At 41.8% G+C, this 22,218-nt stretch overlaps 1 protein-coding gene across 1 annotated transcript in view; it reads right to left on the reverse strand.

The window, feature by feature from the left end:
• Positions 1–22,218, reverse strand: part of LOC115652963 (exocyst complex component 6B-like) — a 176,894-nt gene that overhangs the window by 116,076 nt on the left and 38,600 nt on the right. The window contains exon 5 of the mRNA XM_030565625.1: positions 9,910–10,051. Within this exon, the coding sequence (XP_030421485.1) occupies positions 9,910–10,051 (142 nt within the window). The remainder of the gene's footprint in view (positions 1–9,909; positions 10,052–22,218) is intronic.

Genomic DNA, 22,218 nt, shown 5'->3' on the forward strand with positions numbered 1-22,218 from the left:
AGTTTTCAGATGAAATTGGAAGTTTTGTGACAGGAAGGCTGGTATCTGTCAATAAGTAATAGATAATGTTGGGCATATGTATAGAAAGAACTGAGTTATGGATGTCTAAAGGTTACTTTTCCAAACCCAGACAAATACATGGAATGGAAAGAGCGGATGATAAGCTCTCTGATGAATTAAGATGTTTAATATTTGGAAGAGGTGAATTAGCAGCTCTAATGATCTTTTTCCCCCCTGAATAGGAGGCTGAAAAGGTTTACAAACACCAATTGTGTGGTTCTGTATTTCAAAGGACTACTTGGGGAAAAACTGGGACACAGAGATGGAGGACTGCCTGGAATGAACTCTGGAAGCCCTTTAACATCAAAGGATTTGACATAGGCTTAGGAGCTTTAAAAGGCAGGAACCAGGAAAGATCTTTGGGACACAGAAGGGAAAGGTGGTGTCAAGAGCGGTCAGAAGTGAATGATTGACAGAGATGTACGGTTTTCTTTTCATTTTACTGTAATTAAGCTGACAATACCTTATTATATGGTTTAATTTATGACAAGTTCACATGTAGGGATGTTATGCAGATTGTTTCTCTTTGTTTTACTATCATGTTCTTGCTGTTTTTAAGACGACTTGTTTTTAAGAAAAAACTACTTTTGTATGGGTAATTTCACGCAGACAGCCCATAACCACTCAACCATTCAAGGTCTCAGGAAAAGGCACGTGAGAACCAGTATCCTCTCCTTGTGTGTTGCACAGGACCATGAGCAGATAAACACAAAGGAAAGCCCAGTAACCAAGGAGAAGATGCAAGTACGGAGGGGTACATGTGACACGTTGAGAAGAAGTCAATGAGGTGTAAGCTATAGAGGGTGGCTGTGACTGACGGCAGGAGCGGTAGAGAAAATAAGAAGAGATGAAGGCATGGATGAGGATAAGAACAGAGGTGAAATGAAGGTAGTGGTACATATGTGCAACACTGCAGAGGTAGATTTACAAATGTAGGACATGGAAGGGGAGGAGAAGAGCTCATATGAGTAAATAGAAAGGCTAAGTTGGTGAACGAGATAGAAAATGGTTCTAGGACAGATGGAATGAGGAGTGTACAAGGTTAAGAATCAAATGAGGGTTGCATATAGTGGAGACAAGAGGTCTTGGGTGAGGAAGGAAATGAAACTGCTAAAGAGAAGCCCATCTATCTTTAACAGTCTGCAAAGCTTCCAAGATTTTCTTGAGCAAGGTCTGAAAGGGTTTGTATTGTGACTTGCAATTTTTACATATATCAATACACCACTGAACCATTTCATTATCACTGTAGCATTTTTCAATCCTTTAAGAAAGGTCCCATGAGGAAAATCCCAGTGGAAGAAGGTGGCATTGCCTCTACTGACCAGGGATTCTACCTATGTTCCCTTTGTGACTCCACACACACCAGTAATTTCACACTAGTGCTGAAGAAAGCAAATTATTTCAGTGACATGTGAAGCCAAAGGAATGGTTGAGGTTGGGAGGGAAGGGACTTGCTCCTGTTTTGTCTTCCTGGCATAACATTCTCTGAGAGCAATTAATACTCATTGTAAGATTTTATGCTGGAAAAACAAGCATTTTTTGTCGATTTTGCTTTGTTTTACCTTGCTGCTTAGCTCTGTTTCAGCTGGGAACATTCCAGTACATGGTACTGATGTATATCATCCCTGTAGAGCTGATGTATATCATCAGTAGAGCTGAACTACCTGGTAGAAGGGCTGCATTTTGACTCAAACTACCTTTTCCCATGAAAAAAGCCATGATGCCTCTAAAACGCTACCACCTGACACTGGCTAGGAATGGGGTGAGCGGAGACCACTACTTATCATGCAAAACATGCTCGTCTTACTGTTACCTTGTCCTTTCCCTTGCCCTGCCTCACTGGTCTGGTTCATGCACCTGTTATGTATTGTCATAATCCAAACTGTAAGCGCTCTGGGGCTCTGTTTTCTTTACTACATATTGGGGCCTCAACCAGCACAACGTTGGTGAGGGCTGTTAGCCACTAATGTAACAAAGATTAAATTCCAGCCCCCTTTTCTGGAGAAAAACAATTGGAATGACCTCACCAAAATGCTGTAGGATCTATCATTTGCAGAGAGGTTGGGATCAGTTAAGGTGGGATTTGTCTGCAGAGATGTTTGGGTCAAATCTTTATATCACTTTCTTGATGTTGGAAGCAAAGAGCTTCTACCAGCAAAACACAGAGTTTATTAAATTCTCCATGATGGTGTCCATTGCCAGGAAGGAAGATGTGAGTATAGCATGCAGCGACTAGAATGCTAACTCTTAAGAGGAAGGAATTTGTCTTCATCTGTTCTGCGAAATGCTCTGCTCATAAGAATATAAGAGCTGGGTCAGACCATGGAACATCTTGCCCAATATCCTGTCTCTGACAGTGGCCCATACCAGAGCTTCAAGGGGAGCATACAGAACAGGGCATTAGGAATGATTCGTCCCTTTCTTTTACTCCCAGCTTCTGGCAGTCAGAGGTTTAGGGGCACCCCAAGCAAGGGATTACATCCCTGACCATCTTGGCTAATAGCCATTGATGGACCTATCCTCTGTGAACTTACCCCATTCTCAACTGATTTATATTTTGGACCTGTCACACTATCCCATGGAAACAAGTTCCACAGATTAGTTGTGAGAAAAAGTACTTTCTTCTTGTTCGTATTAAACCTGCTGCCTATTAATTTCATCAGAGGACCTCTGGTTTTGTATTGTGTGAAGAACACCTCCCTATTAACTTTTTCCATACCATCCTTGATTTTAACAACCTCCCCTTAGTAATCTCTTTTCTAAGTTGAACAGCCCTAATCTTTTTAGTCTCTCCTCATACAGAAGATGTTTCAAACCCTGGACCATCTTTATTGCCTTTCTCTGAACTTTTTTCCAGTTCCACTATATCCTTTTTGAGCTGGGGACACAAGAACAGGACACAGTATTCAAGATGTGGGAGAACCATGGATTTATATAGAAAAATATAATTCCATTGTCTTATTTTCTATCACTTTCCTAACAGTTCCTGACTGCTGCTGTGCACCGAGCAGATGTTTTCAGAGAACTACTGATGGTGACTCCAAGATCTCTTTCTTGGATGGAACAGCTAATTTATAACCCATCATTGGATATGTATAGTTGGGATTATTTTTCCAGTGTGAATTACTTTGTGCTTATCAAAACTGAGCTATTTTGTTACGCAGTCATCGAGTTTTATGAGACCCCTCTGTAACTCCTCACAATCTGCTCTGGACTTACTATCTTGACTAAAACTGTATCATCTGCAAAATTTGCCACTTCACTCTTCATTCCTCTTCCAGATCATTAATGCCTGTCACCTATACATAAGAACATAAGAATGGCCCTGCTTAGGGTCCATCTAGCCCAGCATCCTCACTTCTGATAGGTGCCCCAGAGGGAATGAACAGAACAGGGAATCATCAAGTGATCCATCCTGTTGCCCATTCCAGCTTCTGGTAAACAGAGGCTAGGGACACCATTAATAGTAATATGATACATCGAAGATTAAAAGAACATCAGGAAACTGTTAGCTTTGCATGTTACAAACCTTGGCAGTCTGCACATGAGCAAGGGGAGGGGGCACATAATATTCTGGGTGAAGGCTGTAGTGCTAAATGAATAACAAGGTTTCCACGTGAGAAAATCCATGGAGCCAGTGAATATAGCGAAGAACGAGGTGATAAACAGTTGCATTGGGATCAATATAGGCACATTCTGGCATGCTTACTTACTGGGCTGCAGGGTTCCTCAAGCTGGCTGGTACACCTGTGTTTCTTATTGACTATACCCAGGAGTGGTTTGAATGAAAAATTGGAGTTTAATGAAATTTAAAATACAATTTTACTGCCCTTTTAATTTCTCATAAATCAGCAGTTAAAGGACTTTAGAGATTATGGAATTGTTTATTTTATGATGTAAGTATTGTAAAAAAAAAAATCTGGTTTAACAAGCACCGGACTGTGTTACACTGGTGAAAAATACTTTTGTAAGAAAAACAACAGCCTTCTTTTCTCTTTTTGTCGCAATGTCGAAATTTGGGTCATTTGTGGTTCCAACTACCTCTGAGATATGCAAGGTTTGGAAAAATATCGAAAAGCAGGGGGACCTAAAACATAAAAAATAATAGTGGGCATAGAAGTAGGTTAAAAGCCACATATCAAACTCATTGTAAAATTATAGGTTATAAGAATGTCCTTGAAGACAGAACATAGAGACTTTTGCAAAAACAACAAAAAATGACTTTTCTATAACAATGGGCATTTCCTGTTCTATCTGTGGGTCCACAGCTTCTTTGTTTGTTTGTTTTTGCTTAAAAAAAAGAAAAAAAAACAGACTGGAACTGGACTCCTGGGTTTAGTTCTGACTACTACAGCACTTGTCTGTGTCCTTGAGCAACTCACTTAACTTCTCGGTGGCTCAATTTACAATATGGAGATAAGAACAGTCATACTGGGTCAGACCAAAGGTCCATCTAGCACAGTGTCCTGTCTTCTGACAGTGGCCAATGCCAGGTGCCCCAGAGGGAATGAACAGAACAGAGAATCATCAAGTGATCCATCCCCTGTCACCCATTCCCAGCTTCTGGCAAACAGAGGCTAGGGACACCATCCCTGCTCATCCTGGCTAATAGCCATTGATGGACCCAGCCTCCACGAACTTATCTAGCTCTATTTTGAACCCTGTTATAGTCTTGGCCTTCACAACATCCTCTGGAAAAGAGTTCCACAGGTTGACTGCGTGTTGTGTGAATACTTCCTTTTGTTTGTTTTAAATCTGCTGCCTATTAATTTCATTTGGTGACTCTAGCTCTTGTGTTATGAGAAGGAGTCAATAACATTTCCTTGCACTATTTGTGAAGGCTTTTTATGTCTTCATATAAAAGGTGCTAACAATGCAATGCAGTGGTAGTATCATTACTAGTAATAATAGGAAAACATTTCAAAGTGACTGGTGACCTTCTGCAAACTGCAGACATGTCACTGGTAAAGCTGAACAAAACTTCAAACTCTTCAGCAATTAATACATCTTGGGAAACAGCTTTGCAACTGGGGGGAAAAAAATCAATGTACCTTTATGTGTAGGTCTGGTTCCTTATAACATTTTCTTCAGTGCTTTGTCCAACCTACTTTTAGACGTCTGAAGCAATGTGGTTCCCATCACTTCCTTTGAGGGACAATTCACAGGATGACAGATCTCACGATTCACAGGTTTCGCTCCAATCACTAGCCTAACATGTCAATTAGAACCTTGCAGCTCAATTCCTGCTTACCTTGCTCACACCAGAAATCCTGCTACAAATATTCGACTACTCACATGAGTAAGGTGGCAGGATTTGGCCTTTCATGTTTACTAAAATGTATTTAAAGCCCTGAGAATGCTTTCTCTGCCAAGGTTTTTAAATAAATAAAAGGTATATTCAGTGCTTTGAACATACAAAGCACTATCCAAAAAACGCTATGTACATTGCTTCTCAGGAAGAATTTGTAGCACAGACTGGGAATTCCACGATGATCATGTCTGGGTTTGGTGGTGCAGTGCTTGGCCCTAAACATCTGCCTGATTATTGGGTCTAGGCAGGTGGGTAATATCTTTTACTGGACTAACGTCTGTTGGAGGAAGGGTCCAGTTTTTGAACTACACAGAGCTCTTCTCCAGGTCCGGGGAAAGACCTGAAGAACTCCTGCTCCTCTTCTTCCTTCTCCAGATCTGAAGATGTTTTTCAGTACAGTACCTAATATTATGCGAAGACACACACACACTAGGCATTTTCAAAAATGTGATCATGGACGAAAACTCTAACAGCTCAAGATCCCATGCCACTGAAGCCAAAGGGAGCGATGTGTGCTTTGCATATCTGTAAAACCAGCCCTTAATTAAATAACAAGGGTAATTAATACTTCAGGTGTGGCGGGCAGGGACAGGAACAAGGCAAACTGCATCACTACTGGAGATGACAAAGCTGAGCTTTGCACCTGAACCGACAAGTAGACAGAATTCTCGCAAACAAATTAATTTTCTTAGTACATTGGCTATCCAGTGATTGATTTTTGTTTGTTTTTTAGTGTTGCATTAAAATCGTGACAGGCTGCTCCTCAGAGGAGGATTCAAATTATTCACGCTGTCAGCAAAAGCACCAGACAAACAAATAGGAGAGAGGGCTTTTGGTCTTCGAAAAGGAAGAATGACCGACGTCTGCGTTTACCATTCTCAGTGGCAAACAGCAGGGTTGACAGTGATGAATAGGAAGGTCAGGGCAACAGCATCTGTCTCAATTTTCCTGACTGAGATGGCATCTCAGGCCTTGGTTGGGCGGAGCAGGTCGCCTGCCCCTGCTGCTCAGGTTGGCGGCACCTGCTATTGAATGTCTGATTGCTCCTGATTTTGTCTCGCAGAACAATTGCCTCCAGATCTCGTGGAATTTAAGGAATCGTGCTTTTAAAACCTATATTAAATGTCATCCATTTTCCTTAGTGTTTGGGGGTTTTAAGAGGGGGAAAAAAGCTGCCGCTTAGTGACCCATGTTAACAAATGGGAAGAAAATTTGACAGGGTTACGAAGTCCATTTTCAGCCAAGCAAAAGAAAGCTAAACTATTATTAATGACAGACGCTTCACATTATTTTCAGCAGCGTAGACTGGCCCTCCATGAACCCAGATGTTGATAATTTGGGATTGAAGACAACTTTTTCAGGGCCATAACCGTTACTAGACTTTTAAGTGAGGAACTGTTGCAAAATTCAGATACGGTTCACACTGCTTTGGGCCAGATCCTTCTCCAAGGAGGATGCAAATAAGAATGTTGAGAATTAGGAAAACGTTAAGGATCAGGCCCTCAGACAGAAGAAACTTAACTGAGTAACCAGCCATGGAACTTATTTAACCTTAATAGTGAATGTCAATGGTTGCTAATTAATTGAAACAGTCTTAGCAACATTTGTGTTTAACGGGAACATTTGGACAGTATCAAATGGTACTCACTTAAACAGAAGTGACATTTCAAGTTCTGATTTCTTTATATAAAGGTGTTCCCAAATAAAGATTATAATAAGCATGAAATGCAATCAACATTTTCTCAGGACCTGGTATTACTCGAACTGAAGTCAATGGCAGTTTTGCCACTGAGTTTAACGGGAGCAACACTGGACTGACAGAATGTCCCAATTCGGAGGGCTCTGCTGTAATGAGATTGTGCCACAGAACTTTGCCAAGACACGTTCCCAATCCTAACATCAACCTTCTGGCTTTCAGGGTCGCAAGAGAGCCACAGCGGTGGGCATTTTGATTTTTCACTTGTGGCATTTTCAAACCCAAGTTGTGTTTTTTGTTTCTGAAGTTAATTTTAAAAAACAACAACTATTTGTCAGCCCATGCAGAGGAAATTTACATTTGCATCAAGCAGTGTATCTACTGCAGAGGTGGATCATTTGATATTTTCACAAATGCCCAGGGATGTAATGACAGATACATTACATGGTATGGAGCTGAAAGTTGGCATATAAATTATCACTCTGAGGCAGTAATTTTCTCCTAAAAAACCCTAGTGGTTTTGTTAAAACATCTTGCCGCTGCAGTTGCAGAAAATCTGGGATGAGGTTTCAGGTCTTGTGTCTGGATCCTCTGACTGAACAATTGCTTGATTTTATAATACGAAATTTCACAGAAAATTAGTCTGTACTGCAAAATGGTGACTTTTTGTATATTCGTAAATGATTTGAAAATATCCTTATAATTTAACTTGGAAAAAATGTCAATGGAGCATGTGCACAGTATTTTACCTCCGCTATGAAGGAAACAAAATGGTTCCATCGGTTCTTCACTTCATTTTACTAACTCCTGTGTACACCAAGATAATGAATTACTTGGATAAGGCTTTGGGCCTAATGCAATGTTTACACCCAGTTTTTAGCCAGGCAAACTGAAATGGTCTTTACAGGAAGTTTTCCTGAATAAGAGTTCAGTAAGGACATCAGGATTCAGTCTCTGATGTATATAGATCCCCACACATTCACGTGACACCTGGACATTCACATTGTGCTTGTTTCACTGACACTGCACTGCATCTCAAGAAACCCTAAGCTTGATATAGGGGCAAATTCTGCTCTCTGTGTAAATCCTTAACCTTAAATTAATAGGTCAATAGGGTTGCACAGAGCATAGTCTGGTCTGGAAAAAGCCCATTACTGTAGGGATGATGCACGAGAAGGAAAGAACAGAGATGGAGCATCACAGCCCAAGCTGAATTTTGTGGGGCTGGCAGCTAGAGAAATCTTACTTTGCTAACAGAACAAATTATACATTGAAATCAGTGGGACACAGTGATTACTTAACCCTGCAATGTCATTTTCACCAAGTCACTTTTTTAGGGTAGAGGTGCATTTTAAGTGAAAGATCTAAGGCTTTTTACAGGGTATATGCAGAATGATGCGGCGTACCATCAATATAGTCTAGGTCTACTCCTATCTAGTCTCCTCACTGTGAAATCAAATCATTACAGAGAATAATTAGGCAAAGCATCATAATCACTTAATGAGGAGAATGATTAAACTATTATCTATGCCTGTAAATCTTTGGTGTGTGCTTTATATCACTTACTGCTATATCACCCAGTACATTTTTTAAAATGTTCACAACTTACTCTGAATGCAAATGTCATGGATTCAAACAGGCTAGAAAGAAGAAAGATCTATCAGGTGACTAGCCCATTTCCTTGCCAATGCAGGACTAGTCTCTACAGCATAATATCTAGTTGTTTTGCCTAGTCTTGTTTTAAACACTCCAAGCAATTGGGCTTTCACAGCTTGTCCTTCAGAGAATTTTTTGCCCTGCCAGGTGAATGCCATTGAATAACAGTGAAATACTGTTTTTCAAAGGACAAATAGGAAAGTAAATGCAAATTGTTAGCCAAATATATTTATATTAGGCATAGCACACACCACATAATTATTGTAGTACATACAGCACACGGGCAGTTATGTTCATAAATGATATTATGCCTTTCCCACAATGTTGTTCACTTCCATTCATGTAAAAAGTAATACCCATAAACCTCTGCACAGCTGAAGTCAGCAGTGGCACGGGCAGATACAAAACCCTGTGAAAGGCAAGATGCCTGAATGGTATGTCCTAGTACAGGTCGGGATGTACCTCTGTGGTCTAACTGGTACTTGGAATGCAGTATTTAAAACAGAGATAAGGAAGAAACTGGTGGATACAAGAAAACAAAAAAAAAAGCTGGTTGGTGGGTTAAGTCTTGGGTGCAGAGTGCTATCTACACCTGCAAACAACCCTACTAGATAGAACAAGTTTAAAGGCATATTTTTTGAGGCACAGTTTCTGTTTCAGGCAAACTGAACACTTTGAGAACTGCTTCCCAGAAGGAATGGTAAAGTAGGAACTCTCTCCGTTCCGTACTGTACCGCTTTGTCTTTGAAATACATTTGGCATTTCAGTTATTTGTTCTCTTACACATTCTTAACGACAAACCACAAGTGTAGTCAAGCAACTGGCTATACTTTAGACAACAAAATAGAAAGGAACACTGCGGAAAATGAAGACTTTAAAGGTCAGGCCAAGAAGTGTGTTACCCCAGTACAGAAGTTGCCTCAATAGTGTATTTGCAGTCCACGCCTATCATCACCCTGATCACATTTTACATCCCCTCTCCTCTCCATTTTTAAATATATGCTCCTATGAGGCAGGGACGGTGTCTTCCTGTGGGGCTGGAAAGCACTACTGCAAAACAAACAGTTGTTTCCTGTCAGTAATCTTCAAGATCTACCCAAGAACCACCACTGTCCTAGCAGCAAGCCCCAATGCCCAACGACTAAACACGGTACAACAGGATAAATGGAATGATTTTGTGCCTTACGTTCACACTCCTCTACATCCAGGTTGAACTGCTGTAAGGCCCCCAGTGTAAGCTGCCTCACTTCAGCTTCTAGCAGCAGCTGCATCAGTGAAGTAGATAAGTGTTTGCATGAAGACATACATGCAGTCTGAGCCACCTTACCCTGAAAAATAAAAGGGAAATCATTAAGGAAAATGATGCATAGGATCCAATGGGACCAACCTGTTTAATCAAAAAGTATGTACATTCCACCCACCTGAAAGAGTCCCCTCTGGTACTTGGTATTGATATGGTTCCCAGACATATGAAACCTTATTGTAATGATCCTCATTAAAAGAATTCCTTTTTAATAACTTTAAAGAAGCTACAGCAGGGCTAGATCCTGCATGACAGAAAAGGCCACCTAAGAGAAGCTCAGAGCCCTCAACGCTGAAGACTATCGTGTTTAGTGCATTCAGCGCCTCTCTATCAGTCATGGATCAGCGTTCATGTTGCACTCCCCAGCAGTACTCAGCCTGGCCCAGACAGCTAACGATCCAACCAGCGGACCAAATTCTATGATGAATCCTGGTCACGTGCCATCTAAGGCGTATTGTACATATGCTAAGAAGAATACCTAAGCAATGCCCAACAGCTAATGGGTACAAGTTATAACATAAGCTTATTTTGCACATCATCTTTCTTGAAAACTGCATGCTTTAGAGAATTTACTGAGTTCCTAGGCCAAAACCAATAGCACTAACTGTATTCATTAGTACTGCAAACTCAAATCAACAAATGAACCAGTATCTGAAGATATGCAGAGTGGGATTTTCAAAAATGTTTAGTAATGGCCTAACTCCGTTTGTATTAAAATCAACAGGAGTTTTACTATTGATTTCAGTGGGAGAGGAGCTAGGCCTAGTGCCCAGATACCACATGGAATCTATATTATGGTGCGGCTCTGGCACCGTTCTCAGGCACCAGTTTGGATGAGAAGCAGAGTGGAGGTAAGCCTGTGGCCCACTGCAGGGCGCACACACTCCTACTGTCTATAGCTGTAAAAATAAAGTCCATACTAAAGACTGGCTCTAGCAAGTTAGTGCTCTTCAGCCTTCTTCTGATGCTATCTAGGTTCCTTGCAGACACGAACAAGGCACGAGCTGAAGGAAATGTCATCGAAGGAACAAGGTAATTGAAATAGCTGTGGTTATCCTGATAGAATCACTCCCCGGGGGGAATCCGAGGCAGTTGGCTGCATCTCCTGTCTTGTCCCACACTAGGGAATGTGATTATCAACATTCTGCTCCCCTTAAACCACATCTAATTCACCAGTGATTAATTAACTGGTGATGCCTACAGGGAGGAAAAGTAACTCAGCCATTATTATGTGAGGGCAGCAGTGACTGCTGTTGTGCAGTAAAGCAAAGCAAAGTGCTCGGTGCAGACATTTTAAAACCTGTGCGGACAGTAACTTCCTTAGCTCCAGCATGAAAAACACAAATGACAGCAAGTACAAGTGGCCAAGACGGCTCAGATAAAGATCCAATCTTGCCTATACTAACAGGCATTAGGATTTTCTCATATTAGTTAGGAATTATTCCTCTTGCACATATACACAATTTAAACTTAAAAACATAAAATATGACCCATTTCCTGGGCTTTCGGTTTAGCCACAACTCCCCCCCCAGTTTCAGGGGTCTCTGCATGGGGAAATTTACTGGTCTAATTATATCAGTAGAGATGTGTCAGTGTAAGTCCCCATGGGGGTGTTCTCTCTCAGGATTCAGAGTGCCTTTTTGGGTTCCACTTAAACCATTTCCAGAGAGACAAACTAAACTGAAAAGGGAACTCTAGATCCTGAAAGAGAGCTGTCCACACGGGGAGATATACTGCCATAGCTTCACTGGTATCATTGCTTAAAGCACAGTATAATTATATTGGTATAGCTATCCCAGTAAACTTTCTTGTGTAGAAAAGCCCTAAATCTCTAGTCCTGTTTCTTTGTGGAATGAAGGAGGATTCAATAAGAAACAGGATCAGAGTTTTAGGGCTTTTACACACATGGAAATTTACAAGTAAAATTGCTTATAGCACAGTATAAATACACTGGTACCACGACGTATATAAACTTCCTCATGTAGAAAAGACCTAAACTCTGATCTTGTTTCTTATTGAATCCTCTTTCACACCACCAGCTACGCCACATATACTGTCCTCCACATTATCTTCAGCTCCCTTGTGCCTGTGCCAACATTTGTAAAATAGGAATGACGCTTATCTTTTAAAGAAAGGCAATTTGAAAATTATGGATGAAAAACCCTCTATGAAACTTAAGTACGATTATTTGTGCAACAGGATTTAGGGACGGTCACACTGACTGTTTTGTTGCATTTCTTTTTACTGCTCAGTTTAATAGTCTGTAAAAGTTGTAAGGTAATTTTTTACCAACTACTTAAACCTCTTGAGATTTGTTAGTATATTATTAAAAACGTAAATTGCTATTAGCTTCAGCTGCTACAGGGACTACAGAGAAAATTCTTATTAAATATTTAACTATTATTTCCAACATGTACTTTCTTTAGGCCTTGCCAATTAAATTTCATTCTTGAAGAACAGTTGAGATCTCAACACAGGAAAGATAGTGCCAGGTACAAATGCCTAGAAAGGTCAGATAGGTGATACTGGCAGTAAAATGACTGGAGTTAATCGTATGCAGTGGTGCTGTAGCAGTGCTGCTCCCAGGATTTGAGAGAGACCAGGTGGGTGAGGTAACATCTTTTATTGGACCAACTTCTGCTGGTGAGAGATATAAGTTTTCAAGATCTTCTTCGGGTCTGGGAAACGTACTCGGAGGGTCACAGCTAAATACGAACTGGAACAGATTGCTTAGCCTAAGTAGTTAACACATATTTTAAGGGACCGTTCAAGGTGAAGTGGCCAGTTAACACCCCCCTGCAGTTAGCAATCTGGGCAAAGCCAAGCACAAACTACTAAAATGCTTGCATACTAATGTAAGGAGCCAGGGGAACAAAAGGGATGAACTAGAACTACTGGTGGTGCAGGAAGTAAACCAGATATTATGGGGATAAGAGAAACATGGTAGAATAATAGTCATGACTGGAATACAGGCATTGAAGGGTATGTGCTGTTCAGGAAAGACAGAAATAAACATAAACGTCATGAAGCACACTATATATTCATGAGGGGGTAGACAGTAAAGAAATTAGACGTGATTAAATGGATCAAATGGAATCTGTGGTCAAAATCACTGAGGAAAAAAGGTAACAGAGGCTGCACTGGGATAGTGCTTGGGGTGTCCTACAGATACAGCACTCCAACTGAGATCTCACCAATGCTGAGTAGAGCAGGACAATTACCTCCCATGTTACTATACCCTAAATATTAGTCTTTTCTGTAACAGTATCACATTGTTGACTCATTAAATTTGCAACCCCTCCAGCTTGGTGGCATCCACAAATGTTATAAGCATACACTCCACTCCTTTATCTAAGTCATCAGTGAAAATATTGAATAGTCTTGGACCCAGGAGAGACACTTGCAGAACCTCACTAGATACATTCTCCCCCTCCCAGTTTGACAGCAAAGTATTGATAACTACTCTTTTAGTATGGTCTTTCGATCAGTTTTGCAACCATTTTATAGTAATTTCATCTAGACTACCATTTCCTAGTTTGCTTATGAGAATGTCATGTGGGACTGTGTCAAAAGTCTTACTAAAATCAAGACATATCACATCTATCCAACTACAGCTTTTGCTCTTAATCCATCAGGCCAGTAACACTGTCAAAGAAGGAAACTAGGAGGGTTTAGCAAGAAATGTCCTTGACAAACCCATGTTGGGTGTTACTTATCACTCATCTTCTAGGTGCTTACAAACTGATGGTTTAATAACTTGTTCAATTAACTGTTTAATAATTTGACAAGATTTGAATAAGCCATTTTGTTCAGAGTGGCATTATTTTTAATGCCAAAAGATTAAAACAGACATGATGTGGGAGCAAGGTAGAATCACAGAATCATAGGGCTGAAAGGGACCTCAAGGGTCATCTAGTCTAACCTCCTGCCAAGATGCCGAATTTGTTGTGTCTAAACCATCCAAGACACATGCTATCCAGCCTCTTTTTGAAAGCCTCCAATGAAGGAGCTTCCACAATCCCTCATGGCAGTCTGCGCCATTCTCCTACAGTTCTTACAGTTAAGGAAGTTTTTCCTGAGATTTAATCAAAATCTGCTATGAATCATAAAATCATAGAATATCAGGGTTGGAAGGGACCTCAGGAGGTCATCTCATCCAACCCCCTGCTCAAAGCAGGCCCAATCCCCAGCTAAATCACTCAAGCCCAGGCTTTGTCAAGCCTGACCTTAAAAACCCATTGCTTCTCGTCCTACCCTCTGTGGCAAAAGAGAACTTTTCTCCATCTTTTTCAAGTATTTGAAGACCGTTATCATGTCCCCCACCTTAACCTCCTCTTTCCCAAACTAAGCATACCCAGTTCCTTCAGACTTTGTTCTCAGATTCTCCAGCTACTCTTCAACTCCCATGATATGAAAAGGGTTTGTTCCTTCAACAGGAAAACCAGGGATCTGTTTGTCAGAGTCTGAATTTCATCTACTTCTGAAGAATTATGATGGAAATTATGAAGGAAAATAATGGTAAGGAAATGGTTTGACAGAGGCGGAAGAAAAAACAAACGTTAACAGAAATTTAGCGAGGGGCTGAAAAACCAGGCTTTCCTTGTGGAATATGGTCAAGGACATGCAGGCCATTGGGACCTGGATGCCATTCATCTGGCTGAAATACCAGCTAACAGGAAAGCTACCACTAGAATAGAGAAAATACTATAAGCAACCCACCTAAGGCTTTTAGAAAAGGGAGCACTGAGAGCTTTCCTTGAGGCTTTACTAAGATCCTAAGGCTGAGAAGGACATTGCACCAGAAGATAGATGTGGATAGGGTGTTCTGATGGACAAACGGATTTCCCCACCCACTACAGGGCAATGTTGACCGCTAAGCAGATGTCCAAGGATGCCATCTTCTACAGACCAAAGCAACAAGGTGGGGCAAGTAAATTTCCTTTCCCTGCACATTTATCATACCCCATAGTATCAATCTAATGCATTTTTTCTTGAGGTGCTTTCTTTAATAATCTAACCAGTTTTGCTTGCCTGGTTTGTTCTCAGGTTTTCCAGCTACTTTTCAACTCCCAGCGGCAAAACTTCCACTTAATTTTAATGGGCACATGGTCAGTTTTTAGGGTTTTTTGTATCAATTGAAGATTCACTGCCACTCTACATTTCAAACCTTCTCTGGCTAAGAAAAGCAAGACGAAGCTCTCTTTAGAGCCTGTCAAGTCACTTCTTTGGCCACAAGAGTCCTCAAGAAGTGATATGTGGTGACTTCAGTCCCATTGCTGCTCCCACAGTATTCTGTTTAGATTCTTCTACAGCCTTTATCACCACGGTAGTCGAATGCCTGCCAGAAATGTCCTATACAACCTGATTAATATCTGTTACATGGCTTTTTTCTTCTCCCTTCCTCTCTCTATGAAGAAACCGAGCGGAAATTTAAAAAAAAAAGCAATTTTAATATATATATATATACACACATACATACATATACACACACACGCACGCACACCCTGTGCTATTAACAAAAGGCTGATCAAAGAAGTGCACCTTGCACTTGGAGTGAACAGTGTTGAGTTGGGGATGGTTCTCGATCCTGAGTTCCTTCATTCCAGAGAGTCATTGCACAGACAAGCTTAACCTTTGTGGCAGTCAGTTCCACTCTACATGAGGAGCCGAGCTGACTATTGTCCTCATCCTGGAGCTTCATGTGACTTTTTAAGATGTCCTTGGGCCAGAACATGCCTGAAGATAAGACCTAATGCCTTGAGTTTGGCATCTCAGAGACGCTACTGTAGAGTGGACAATAGCTCTAATATACTTGCACAGGCCTGTGTTGCTGAGGAACTATGCTGCCATGTTCTGAAGTAGCTGGAATTCCCCAAAGGCTGATGGTTTCATGCCCAGGCAGATAACATTGCTGTCGTATAGCTGAGAAATGAAAAAGGCATGTATTACTGTGTATGATGGAATATTTTAGCAAATCTCAGTATGATTGAGAAGCTGCCAAAGAAACAAAATCTGATTTTGTGAGGTCAATGCGTAGACCTAATTAATGTTTTAAATAGTGTTATCTATGTATACAAACTATTTTACGACTATGACGTTCTGTTAATCCATAGAAACTAATATTTTGCTCTCATACTAGCTTGTGCCTAAATTGCAGAACTCACAGATTAAGCAGGTTCAAGATGCTAAAGGAAATGGTATTAGCAATTTAATAGATAGCACTCGACCTTGTGATTCAGAATTGAACCAATGCCTCAGCACAGTAATGTGTTCTGTGCTGCTGGAGGGGCACATTTCAAATATTTCAACTTCTGGTCATTAAAGACCTTGTGACACTTTTTTTCCTACCTGGATACCTCCATCAATTTCAGTTGCATGCAACATTTTGCTTCATTTCCTGCCCTAAACTGGTTTGTAGTACTGCTATATAGTGTTCAAAAGTTGCTGTGTTTGACTCCACAGATGGCTGAAGTTCTTCTATATAAAAGTTCTCCAAATTTGTATAATTTTTAGATACAATTTTACATGACTGGACAATGAAATCATCTAAGAATTATCATCATCAATCACTGTTTAACAAATGCAGGAGCAAGAACATTAAATATATATGTTTTAATAAAAACAGCGACATACTTACAGAACAGCTAGTTTTTATGGCAGCTTTCCAAAATTCTATTCACCTTCCCAAATGGGGAGAGAATTTGGGTTTTTCTGATGGCTGAGCAAAATATCATGAGTTATTTTCCTCACTGTAGTCAGGACAGGCAAGTAGATTTTAACACTTACACTAGTAATTTTTCCTGACAGTTTTAGAATAATCTGTTTTTAAAATTAATCAGTATAATCTTAATATATCTTGCAAGCGACAACCATTGTTGGGTTTCATTCATCTTCTGCAGGGGGATTTTCCTTTTGGTAAGATGTTGGTCTATCCATTATGGAGGAAATATATATGTCTCCTATTGTTTATTGCTGTTCCCAGTGTCCACGAGCATTCATTACTCACCTCAAAACAAACAGCTTTATTAAAATTAACATGAAACACGGGAACTCTTACGTCAGGCAGAGCCAAAGCCTTTTACATTTTATCATGTATTTGTACCGTTTTGACACAGTCAGTGATTTAAAGATCACTTGCGCTAATTTCCCATTTCCAAACATAGTGGTAATCACAAAACTATTTCAGTGCTATTTTTCTTCATTATTGAGAACAGTCACTTGGGTTTTATTATGCACTGGCAATTCAGCTCTATTTGTTCACAATTTCATTCTAGCTTTAATTGACAGATATGAACAAAGCTGTCAGAAAGGACAGACAGCGGTAAGTTGTACATAGGGGCCAACATTTTGAAACATGAGATCATTTAAAAAATGTAACGTGCTCTCTCGCTCTGTTTTACAAGGAAATCAGGTTAAGAGCATTATTCTTTAATGAGAAATATAAATAATAATACTTTGTACGTCAGGCCAGATCCAACTGCCATTGAAGTCAGCAGGGCAAGACTGAGCCCTTACAGAACTTTCCACTGTAATTCTCAAAGATCTTTACAGAGGAGGAGAAGACCAGTCATCTACATTTTACACATGGCATAACTGAAGCACACAGAAGCTGAGAAACTTGCCTAAAGCTATATAGTGAGAGTTGCAGGCAGAGCTGGGAACAGAACCTAGGTGTCCTGAATCCCAGAACCATTTAAAGTCCATTAGGTGACAAGTGCTCTTCTGTTCTGGATGCTACGAAAGATAACGTTTGAATGTTTGAAAACCATTTCTGAAGTTTTCTTTCTCTATGTAGATGGAAGGTGGTGATCTGAACTGCCCTGGGACATTCATCAGGTGTTTTGCCATGAAGCTCATCTTGCCAGCTATACCATAGCCATACCACCATCTACTATCAGAGGTGTAGCCATGTTAGTCTGGATCTGTAAAAGCAGCAAAGTGTCCTGTGGCACCTTATAGACTAACAGACGTACTGGAGCATGAGCTTTCGTGGGTGAATACCCACTTTGTCGGATGCATACCATCTACTGTTATCTTATCACCTATGTTCCTTAGGAGGTACGTTGGTGGCAGTTCAGTATGTGGCGCTCCTTCCGTGACTCGGCATTGAATCCATGCTCCAAGTGTCACAAGAGTCCTGAACCCAAAATGACCTGCAGCCATCTTCTGTATGGACTTAGCATAACCCGCAGCCATTTTGTATGTTCAGCCACCATACGTTGGAAATAAAAACTATAGTCGGGAAAATTCAGCCTTGGCTTAGGTAGACAGACAATACCAGTTGAAACATTACTAACAGGGAGAGATGCAGTAAAGCCACAGATTCATGAGACAGGAAGCGAATATGGACAAGCTATACTTGCAGAAACTCAAGGTTCTTACTTGATGTCTGAGGCCTGGTCTACACTACGCGTTTAAACCGATTTTAGCAGTGTTAAACCGATTTAACGCTGTACCTGTCCACACTATGAGGCCCTTTATATCGATATAAAGGGCTCTTTATATCGGTTTCTGTAATCCTCCCCAACGAGAGGAGTAGCGCTAAAATCGGTATTACCATATCGGATTAGGGTTAGTGTGGCCGCAAATCGAAGGTATTGGACTCCGGGCGGTATCCCACAGTGCACCACTGTGACCACTCTGGACAGCAATCTCAGCTCGGATGCAGTGGCCAGGTAAACAGGAAAAGCCCAGCGAAATTTTGATTTTCACTTCCCGTTTGCCCAGCGTGGAGCTCTGATCAGCATGGGTGGCAATGCAGTCCCAAATCCAAAAAGAGCTCCAGCATGGACCGTACTGGAGATACTGAATCTGATCGCTGTATGGGGAAACAAATCTGTTCTATCAGAGCTCCGTTTCAGAAGACGAAATGCCAAAGCATTTGAAAAAAAATCTACAGGTTACACAGTGCTGCGTGACAAGCGTAACGGGAAGCCAGAGACTCAAACGGACGCTCATGGAGGGAGGGAGGGGGTACTGAGGACTCCAGCTATCCCACAGTCCCCAGCAGTCTCTGAAAAGTATTTGCATTCTTGGCTGAGCTCCCAATGCCTGTAGGGTCAAACACATTGTCCGGCGTGGCTCAGGGAATAGCTCGTCAATTTACTCCCCCCCCCTCCCCAAGTGAAAGAAAAGGGAAAGAAATCGTTTCTTGACTTTTTTCAGTGTCACCCCGTGTCTACTGAATGCTGCTGGTAGACGCGATGCTGCAGCAGTGAAGAGCAGTATCTGCTCCTCTCCCCTCCCTGGTGGCAGATGGTACATGCTTGATAACTGCTGAATACCCTTGGCTGGCCTCAGGGGCGCCTGGGTAAAAATAAGAATGATTCCTGGTCATTCCCAGTGGATGGTACAGAACGGCTGGTAACCGTCTTCATCATAGCCATGGGGGGCTAAGCTCCATCAGCCCCCTCTCTTTCTGGTGTAAAGAAAAGATTCTGTACTGCCTGGATTATCACAGCAGCGGGATGCTGGGCTCCTCTCCTCCGCACCATTTAATGTCCTGCCTGGACTGTCATAGAACGGGGAGGCTGCCTCCCCCTCATTTTATCTCACTAACAAGTCACTGTTTCGTATTCCTGCATTCTTTATAACGTCATGACACAAATGGGGGGGGGGACACTGCCACGGTAGCCCAGGAAGGTTGGGGGAGGAGGGAAGCAATGGGTGGGGTTGTTGCAGGGGCACCCTCCGTGAATGGCATGTAGCTCATCATTTCTGCGGGATCTGACACGGAGCAGCTGTACTCTCTGATACACTGCCACTCTAGTACACTTGCCCCAAATTCTAGGCAGGAATGACTCTTTTTAGAAACCATAAGGAGGGATTGACTCAGGGAGTCATTCCGAGTTTTGCTTTTGCGCCCCCGGCCGACCTCAGCCAGGGGCATCCATGATAGCAGCAGACAGCACAGAAGGACAGATAACTGTCATCTCATTGCCAAATTACCCTGGCAGCAGACGGTACAGAACGACTGGTAACCATCTCTGCTATCATGCAAAAGCAAATGAATGCTGCTGTGTAGCGCTGGAGTATGGCCTCTGTCTGCGGCATCCAGTACACATACGGTGACTGTAAAAAAAAAAAAAAAAAAAAAAAGCTGTACGGGCTCCATGGTTGCCGTGCTATGGTGTCTGCCAGGACAATCCAGGGAAAAAGGGCGCAAAATGATTGTCTGCCGTTGCTTTCCCAGAGGAAGGAATGACTGACGACATTTACCCAGAACCACCCACGACAATGATTTTTGCCCCATCAGCCACTGGGCTCTCAACCCAGAATTCTAAGGGGCAGGGGAGATTGCGGGAACTATGGGATAGCTACGGAATAGCTACCCACGGTGCAACGCTCCGGAAATCGATGGTAGCCTCAGACCATGGACGCACACCGCCGAATTAATGTGCTTAGTGTGGCCACGTGCACTCGACTTTATACAATCTGTTTTATAAAACCGGTTTATGTAAAATCGGAATTATCCCGTAGTGTAGACGTACCCTGAGTTTCTTGTTAAAAGTTGCTTTTGCTGATAAGTAGAAACTATGAGGTTTTGCTATTGCTAGAGAAATTTTTAGTCCATTAGGGGTTATGATTGGTTAGATTTATTGCATAGTTTTAAGTATAGGGGTTTTCACAACATTTTTTGGTGGCCTCAGAGTGCGGCTATTAACTCTTGCTGGTGGCCACTCTGACATTTTTCCTAAAATACTTAATTAACTTTAGGAAAAACAAATAAATATGCACATATACATGTCCAAATCATTGAAATTTATTTATGTAGGGTTTTTTTGCAGACTCAGTAATAAAAATAATGTACAGTTGTCTCTATTTACTGGACCAAAACAGAACAGAAACACAAAGAAGGTACTTTGCATGTTTTGCTTTTTTGGTTGATTTTTTTTAAAGACTTGTTAGCTAGTAAGTCTGCTACTGTGAAAAGTGATATTTATTAATATCGCTTTACACAATAGATTTACTCAGCCCCAGCAAGCTGGGAGACAAATTAAGCCCTGGATAGGGAGGCCGGGAGACAAGGGGTGATGTGGGGGCTGGAGGCGGCAGCGGGGCTCAGGGTGATGGGGGGCAGGGGTGAGCCTAGGGCTGGAGCCTGGGGTCCAGCTGCATGGCTGGGGATTGGAGGAGGCAGCAGGGACCAGGGGTGACATGCATGGGGGATGAGTCCGGGACTGGATCCCTGGGGCCAGAACCCGAAGGCCTGTGGCTGAGGGCTGGAGATTGCTGCCGTCCGGCCAGCCCCTGCCACCCACTATGCCAGGGCTTCAGCACTGCCCCTGAGAAGATGGGGAGCTCATGCTGGTTGCCTGCTTCTACAGTGTTTGTGGCTCCAGAAGGGGACATACACAAGCTGACAGCCCTGGGGGAGGGGTCGTTGCTCTGCCCCTCCCCTCAATCACTACCCAGGAGGCTGTGGCCACATGAAAAGCCCCTGGTGGCTGAATTTGAGAAACACTGGATGAAGGACTCATTTAAACTATATAATGAGGATCAAAAGAGAAGCTTGTTGGAACCTAATGCCAGGAGACAGCTCATGACCAAAAGCTGCTAGAATGCTTATACCCTGCATGACCATACCATCCAGCAGCCGGAACCCCAGGCAAAATCCAATCTTGACTGGCCATCGGGAGATGTCCACCTGCTTTATTGGGAGTGGCGAGCATTAGATGCTTGGAGTGTGCATTCTGTTGATTAATTGATAATAAACATACATTAAGGATATTTACGGCATAAAGGCTCTTCGACTGGGAAAAGGTCCCATTAACCATCGAGGGTCACTGCACCCAGAGGGGGAGGAAAGGACTCTAAACTTGTGTGGCTAACAGAAGCTGGCATTAAGGGACACTTATGGTGCTTTTATTTTTCACTTAAGGTGTAAAATAAAAAATCTTGGCCACTCCTGGACAAAGAGCCTACCACACTTTTCACAAGAGTACTACCCTGATGTGAAATCCTAGTAATGTAAATTCCAATTCCAGCAACTGGACACACTACGGACAAAATCAAGGGAATAAAACTAGTGAATACTATAGAAGTGTAAGGAAACCCAGAAATCCCCTTTAGAGAATTCTTGGCTGTCTTTTGAATGGTATTGGCTCGGAATACTCACCCCATATGAGTTTAAAAACCGTATAAACAACTAACAAAATCATCCAAAGCCCAAGATTTGGTGGTGATGGGGGA

This window comes from Gopherus evgoodei, chromosome 5, assembly GCF_007399415.2.
Source record: "Gopherus evgoodei ecotype Sinaloan lineage chromosome 5, rGopEvg1_v1.p, whole genome shotgun sequence".
In the NCBI taxonomy this organism is placed as follows: domain Eukaryota; kingdom Metazoa; phylum Chordata; order Testudines; family Testudinidae; genus Gopherus; species Gopherus evgoodei.